The sequence below is a fragment of the Barbatula barbatula genome, assembly GCF_947034865.1.
Source record: "Barbatula barbatula genome assembly, chromosome: 24".
NCBI classification, from domain to species: domain Eukaryota; kingdom Metazoa; phylum Chordata; class Actinopteri; order Cypriniformes; family Nemacheilidae; genus Barbatula; species Barbatula barbatula.
In genome coordinates this window covers 11,749,964-11,757,996 of record NC_136787.1, presented here as the reverse complement: position 1 = coordinate 11,757,996, position 8,033 = coordinate 11,749,964, and the positions used below count along the sequence as shown (strand labels likewise).

The following is an 8,033-nucleotide window of genomic DNA, read 5'->3' as shown; positions in this document are numbered from 1 at the left end:
TCTTCTTCGAGTGTATGAATGTACCAAATCTCTCAGGGTAATATAGTTCTTGCTTGGATAAAGCGATTTTATATAAACTGGAAGAAAACAATTACCTGTATTTGTAGGTGGTAGCGGTCAGATAAACACTGTTTTGCTAGTTGCTTGGTCATATCTGTAACATGAAAGACTTAAAAGAGATATATGGTATATGATGTCAATGATGGCCAAGAAGTGTTTGGTTACAAGCACTCTTCCAAATATATTTCTGTGTTCTTCAGACAAAAAAAACATCATACAGATTTGAAACAACTGAAGGGTGAGTAAATCATGACAGAATTTGTATTTATGAGTGAACTGTTCCTTTAACGCTTGACAGAAAATGTGAATCTCAATCTTGTCCATGGAACCATTATAAAATCTACACTTGATATAAATATTCAGAGGTTCTGTCATTTGCTTGCTTAAGTGGACTCCTTACAGATGGCACAGAATTTAATTTATTCAAATCGCAACACCACTGCACACCAGCGTACCCCTTTGAAACATAAAGAAACTAAGTGTGTGCTTTCCAATAAAAGCAATAAAACATGGTTACATCTCTTCAAATAATTAACAAAATTCAAAGGATACAACTTCTAGAGGCACAAATTAAACACATTTAACTGAAAAAGCCCCAAAATGATTTATCAAAAATATTATTTAATGCCTTTTTAATGTACAAGACGAGGACGCCCACTAGTATCTGTAAACTTTGTTTTAACGGTTTTTACGTAGGAGAGTTCATTCACTTCTCGATCATTTCCTTCCAAATGGGCCTGGAGGCGAGCGATGCCTTTTCAAACGTGCAGCATGTCGTGTCTAAAAAATGTTGGCCTTGCTGTATTTATAATGCACTTCTCCCTTTTCTCAGTAATGAGTGGCTTGGAAAGGGCACCGCATGCCTGCTCTTTTATTAAAACAAATGAAAGCTCATTACGACATCGAATTGAACAGTAAGACCCTCCCCCACAGCCTAAGACTAATGGAGAGGGTAAAAGCAAAGGCAGAGGCCTGTCATTAAACAGCCTGATGTACTATTCGGGTTTATTAAAAAGAACTGCTGACTTGAGTGAGACGTGAAGTTACATAACTTTTTAGAAAAGAAAATGACATTCAACAGATTTGTGTAACTTTGCAATTTTTAATAACCAGGGAAGATTGTGACATTCTGAAATGTTATTGTATTATCTAGATCTTGTTAAATACTTTTGTTTTATTTGTATAAGTGATTTTGTTAAGAACCTACAAAACAGCAATTGGCATTACATTTTATGTCTTGACTCTAAACAGCTAACACATAACTCAAAATAGCTGTTTTTAGAGAAAACACTAACAGGCCGTGCCTCTCTGATGATGAAACATAAAGTGTTAAAATGGGCAAAAGATGATGCAGTTTGTCAAGTCTTCTCAAAGGTAAAAAGGACATGATTTTTACCACCAGGCTTCAATCAGAAATATGCGTTGACAACTTCAAAAAAGAAGTTACAAAAACAAACAGACTTATGGGTAACATGTCAAATGTTGGAAAGGAACTTGTGGTACTAATTTCCAGACTACCAATGAGCAGATTATTGTCCGGTGCGTGTATATTTCCATGGAGGGTTTTTTACTCTGATTTGTGAGGTTTTCTGACCGATTTGGTGTCGCCGCAGTGCCTGCTGTAGCAGCGGAGAGTTGACACCTCATGGCCGGGCAATAAATACTAAATGATGTTCATCATCTGAGACAGACAGTCTGGACAGTCACATCTGACAGCAGTCTCCTCCCACTCTGTCCCTGGGAATGATACGAAGCTCTGATCCGTGTTTCAAGAACACATTTCCTGTAGATTTGGAAAGACACAGTATATTATATTATGGAGGATCTATTGACAGAAATGCAATATATTATACATAACTATGTCTTCAGAGGTGTATAAAGACCTTACATAATGCAGCACTAAGTATTTACTAGCTTAGAATGAGCTAATACTTGGATCCCCTTACATTCACTGTGTTGTTTCTACAGTAGCCCTAAACCGACAAATTGTAAATATTTGTCGGTTTACCGACGTTTCGTAAATATGTTATCTCCTTCGGCAAAGAAGCGGAAATGTGACGACATCTTAGTTATGTGTCAGCCGCTGTAGTGCTTTAAAAGGGAGAGGGATTCTCAACCTCACCGCTAGATGCCGCTAAATGTCATACACTGGACCTCAAAGTAAGATATCAAGATATTAAGATAAAAATTAAGATATTGTAGATACAATAAATACAATTCTACATAATATTGCATTAGAGACCTTGGTTAAAGGTGTTTAATAGGAAGTTTATTATTAACAGTACCAATTATTTATGATAATATGAATACTTTTTGTCCACTATGTGATGAGAGTTTATTCTTCAAATGTAAGCTGTATGTGGCTGCTAGGCAACACAGGGACCTGGCACACTAATACAGTACAAAATGTGCCATTCCAGGTGTGCGATAGACATCCAATCAGAACTGTTGGTTTGAAATATATGTTATATAAAAATCTATATAACCTCCTTTCATAAGTGGAGCGTCAAGGGGGTATCTCCCGCTAGGCCTGCTGGGAGAACGCTTTCTCCCACCTAATTAATATTCATGATATTCTGATAAGATTTAGCCAGAGAACAGGAACATTAATTGAGAGTGCAATACTTGGGAATAGGAAGTCACCCGCATATTGTACAAGAACGTGTACAAAAAGCACTTTCAGCACGTCAACTGCTTGTTTCTCTCTGCTTTGAGAAATTCACTCGGCATTTGAACAAGAACTAAGTTCTATTAAGGTGCGAGTTGTTGGCTACATTTAGTATGAGACCGCGTGCCTTTCAAAGTACATACGTCTCCACAACACAAACCAGCAACATGCTGGGGTCAGGCCAGACGTGTCATTATTGTAAAACTAATGAATTACAGCTCAGCTGGCATTTAAGGGCTCAACCCATGACAGGTTTGAAAAATCATTGACTATTACCATGTGATTACATGCAGCACGGGGCTTGGAGATTAAAAGCCACTGACAGTATACCGATGGCATGGCATATTTGAAATCCTCATAGATTTCAGATGATGGTTTACGGGAATCCCGTCAAACGACTCGTAAAACAAAATACAAATCTGGGAAGAAACATTTAGTCATGGGGAGCAATGTTATTGATGAAAGGATCCTTAAAGACCACCATCAATATTCATAAGGTAATATGTGAAATTTACATGCAAAGCCTATTGGAGGAGAAACACCCGATGCTTTAAAAGGTCCCCAGACAGACAGACAGACAATATCAGGCGGTAAACAGAAACGAGTCGTCCGTGCATTTGCATGGAGATTATGAAAGACCAGCAGGAAAATGGAACAATATCAGTCAGGCATCTTAATGGCTGTAAGTGAGATGGATGTGATTCGATGCAGGGAACGGGATGCAACGGCTTAAAGTGAGAGGCATCAGCAGACAAACAAACTAAACCAACAAACATCCATTTGGACTCATAAAAAGGATAGAGAAATGGATTCGTGAGCCCTGTGGTACATCTGGATATATCAAAACAATTTATTGTTGACAATGTGACATCACAGACATATGCTGATGAAAGCAACTACCAACCTGCTGTCTGTGCGGGGTTGATTCCGATGCCATCTACGCAAACAAATCATCACAGAGATCATCATCACAATCTGAATACATTGCCAAAACAATCATTCTCAAAGACAATCAATACATTAGACAGATGCGCGAGTGCACAAGAAAGCCATGATGAGGGCGATGCACCGTAACGCTGAACAATCACAATTCAAAGAAACTTATTTATATTAACTGCTCTGTGCTTGCCAGGGCAATGAGTTATGTCTCTGTCTGTTTATAATTTATTCAAGAAGTATTATTTAACTCAGAAAGCAGCATTGTGTCTTGTATTAATTTCATTCATTAATTCAATTAATTTCTATAGAAGACATTAGGAAATGCAATAAAAAAACATCACGCCCCATATCATTTTGACTGTCATGCTGACTGTTTTTAACACAGGAGCGGGTGAATGTTTTTTGGGTTGACTGTTCCTTTAATTATAATGATGACTGCTTACCGTTTGTGATGATTGCACTCGTGGCTGCTGGCACTTTAAACTTTAAAGGAAAGAGAAAGAGGTTATTGTATCCATCAACAGACAGACACCTCACATAAACAACAGGCTCCTGCACAATATGATTCTGTCAGGCTGGGGAAAATGGATTCAATTCAAGTTAATGTTCATGTCAGGAACATTAAAGAGTCTGTGCTACAGTATAGAGCGGATGCTTTCAAAAGCAAGAGGTAAGAGCTCTCTGGGCTGAGCTTAGAAAAAACTGTCAGTCTGTCACAAAGAGCTGCTTAAAATGATAAAATAAAAAATACTGGAGAATACATTCTGAAAGAGCTTTGAAAATCTCTCTAGGCATGCTGTATGGGATTTCTTCACATTAATACAGAAGAGATAAGGAATGCAATAGGCGATGTATTGCATTTGTCTTTAAGAAACAGTTGTTGCAATTGTTTAATTTGTCGGAGGTAAAATTGGATCAGCCAAATTTACGATTTCTCTTATTCAACAGGGACCTGAAAATCTGAAAGAATATAAAAGTAATGCAAGATCAAATAACTGTCACTAAAACAGGAAGATAAAAAGGGATTTTAGATAGGGCAATAATGCAGAAAATAAGCCTGCGTTTAGAAGCTCTCATTCTTTTTTGCGTCCACTTGATACATTACATCTTCCTATTATGAAGCTGTCAGATTTGGGATTTCATTATTTCTAAACAAGTGCGACGACCCAAGCTAATCTGCCACGTGCCGCGCATTAATACGCGTGCCCTGAATACAGCCGTGACACATTCTGTGAACTTTAAGGCTGTAAAATGGAAACGGCTGATGCAAATTAATGTTTCTGCCATACATTATGTATTGATATCCAAGTGATTCATTTTGCTTAACCCAATTTTGAATACAGCTACATTTCTACTCATCGCATGGCATTTTGTAAGTCCCATCATTGACAATACAATTGATTGGATTGAGAGTGCTTTTTCACGTTTTTCTTCTTGGTGCGGTTTGTTTGGGCAGAAATCTCACTCGAGGGTGCAGACCAAGAAAGCGTACAGAGACCTCCTTGAAAGGGTGGTCTCGGTACGCTTCCAAACGAACCCTGGAGCGGTTTGTTTGTGGTGAGAACGTGATTCGACCTCGAACAGACCCAATTGCAAAAGGTACTGCAGTTAATCGTCGCTGTGCATTATGGAATGAAGACGAGTGGAGCTCGTGGACAAACTTGGAGTTGTGAGGAGATGCTGAGCCTCATAGAAAGTTTGTCTGATGACCATATTACACCGGGCATTATTCAATAATTTAATATACAAATAATTGAGCTTTTAAAAAACGAACATTCGAATATTCCTTAATTTTAATTTAGTTAACAATGACGTTATATGTAACGTTTTTAGTTAGTCACAATTTTACATCAAGCTTACAATTATCATTAAATATTATTAATTAAACACATTCATATCCTGTATATGTTCTTAATGTTGAAAAAATAGAAACATACTTAAAAACTGCACATAGTTCTATTTTACTCTTGTGAATGTTCTAGCAGGTTAACAAGCTGACAGCGGAGAAAACAAGCTGCTCTTCTAAATCCCAGTAACATTTTTCATCGTTTATAATGTTGATAAATAAAGTAAACAGGCTTGATACCTCCATGCTGACTGTTCAGATCCTAAAATTCACCATGCAACAAAGACAGAGTCTTGTAATGCTTGTTTCCCTGATTATTACGCGACCGTCGTCATCTGAGGAAGATATTTCCTGCTGATCAGCAACGCATACGATCAATATTTGTTTCTCTATCCTGCATCAACAAGATTATTATTTAAGGCATATTTATTTCAACTAAGATAACCAAGGAGTCACAGCGCATAAAAAAAGGCGACGACCCTATTTGAACTCCTTAAAATGAAAATTCAGGCTTTAGATATGGAAGGTGCCAATTTTATGCTAAGGCCAAATTCAATAACATTAGTTGCAATGAAATGTTCATTATCATGTTTCAAGTTGTTGAAATTAGCATTACTTAATATATTTGTAACAAACGAATATGAAATTACAAAGAACGGCTCCGAACAAGTTATGGTAATAAATGAATTGTTAATCATTTAATATTACGTTGGTAATTTTATACCTAATACAAGTAATGTTAACAAACTCTGTGTCTAAGCAGTTTTGAAGCATTTTAATATGTGAGCCGAGTATAACACGTGATCAGTGCATCCGGTGTGCAAACCTAAAATATGTAAACTACTAGCTTGCGATCCGAGTGAACAAGGATTTAGGAACACATACAAACGATTTTCATATATTTTCTGTATATTATAGAAGCATTACATATAAATTGAAGAAGCATTAAATAAGACGTGACAACTCTAAGGTCTTCTGTAGCGGCAACTTAAACCTGTGGTGAAAAATATGAATATTCTAATAGCATTATAATAGTTATTGCGAATCTAATATTTGAACTTTCGTGCAGATTCATTTTACATCCCTACTTTCGAAAACTTGCAAGAACAGCACTCTATTTTCATTGTTTAGCAAACAACTACGCATCAGACGTTTAGCCAACAGTCCGTAGGCGTGACACGTCTGAGCCTGAGACTAAGGAACACCTAACTCAATATTAAACCAAATATGTCGACCCGTGTTGTGAGCGAGCTATGGATTTCATGAAATTGTCAATCTGATTTTAGAAGAAAAAGTCACAGAATGCATCAGTCAGGGCATCAAGGTAAATAAACTCACCTCTTCTGCTGCAAATTTCAAAACTGCGGTGAACGGTGTGCTATCAGGTACACTTAATCTGAAACATTAATAAACCAATAAATAGTTGCGTAGCAAAAACACACACAGAAACAATGATTTTAAGCTACCTGTTGTTGGTGCAACTAAAGAGAAGTCTCGTGCAAAACCTGCCCGGCTTTTTAAACACGGATTTAATTTAGATTCGCATATTTAAAAACCAAAAAGATTACCACGTGCAATATCGAGCAAACTGGCTGGTGGCCAGAACTACAGATGCTCAAAGCACAGAGGGGTAAACCAGACAGTCTGAATGGCCCTTGACTGCACACCACGCCAAACACAGAGCATGACAGCTGTAGATGACCACACACACCACAGTACTATTACATTATTGGTCATTGAAATCAAACTTAATCGATTGTTCAAATCAAAGTGGTTGACAGCAGTTGTAGTGTATTTTGTCAGGGTGACAGTTGTAGAATAACCCAATATCAACCCCGAGGACAAATCAATTGTTTTAAATCAATTGTTTTATGAATTTTTAAGTAAAATGACTTGATTCAGGTCTTCACGCAATATAAATAACGTTACCCCTAGCAGCTTGCTATTACACAATCAATAGTCAATAAAAATAAATCGAAACAAATAAACAGAACCATAGTTTAATACGGTGAATGCTAAAAAACTGTAACAGCGTGAGTACTGTTAACGTTACGTTAGTGCTGAATCTGTCACTTACACTTTATAAGGTAAACGAGGGTCCGACGTCAAAGTGATTTTAAACGTTACTTTCGACCTAATACAGAGAGAGCAACATATTAACTGGACTGCATTTAAATATAAAATACTCATAAATACACTCTTGTGGTATGATAAATGACTATACTTACATCTTCCAGATCTGTGTGGGAAGGCTGCACACTGTTTACACCGACCCGGAAGCCGCAATGAGGCGGTGATGTTACACGTCATCTGCCGGATGGACCGCTCTCTTTAACTTTTTTCATTAGTTTATATTCAGCCAGATAATATCGTATCGATTGTGACGTTCATAAAATCATACCTGAAAATCTAAATCATATATATTTTAAAAATAAAGCACAGAAAATAAGCGTATTCGGCTTGTGCATTTTCAGTCAGGCAAGTTTCGAGCAGACCCGTTTTTTACCGTAATGTGTCTAA

General features: G+C 37.2%; 1 protein-coding gene across 1 annotated transcript; it reads right to left on the bottom strand.

Annotated features, from left to right (window-relative positions):
• Positions 1-327: 327 nt before the first annotated feature.
• On the bottom strand, positions 328-7,818 carry ufm1 (ubiquitin-fold modifier 1). Its single transcript, XM_079448231.1, has 6 exons — positions 7,742-7,818; positions 7,591-7,647; positions 6,852-6,909; positions 4,111-4,150; positions 3,633-3,665; positions 328-1,843 (listed from the first exon to the last, which is right to left on the bottom strand). Coding segments are annotated over exons 1-6 (270 nt in total). The 5' UTR covers positions 7,744-7,818; the 3' UTR covers positions 328-1,763.
• Between the last annotated feature and the right edge of the window lie 215 nt (positions 7,819-8,033).

Excerpts from the sequence above, each read along its gene's own strand:
- ufm1 (XM_079448231.1), bottom strand. Across the intron at positions 6,910-7,590 it reads CCTCGTTTACCTTATAAAGT|ATTAAGTGTACCTGATAGCA; the intron begins GTAAGTGACAGA and ends TTAATGTTTCAG. Across the intron at positions 1,844-3,632 it reads CAACCCCGCACAGACAGCAG|GAAATGTGTTCTTGAAACAC; the intron begins GTTGGTAGTTGC and ends CCAAATCTACAG.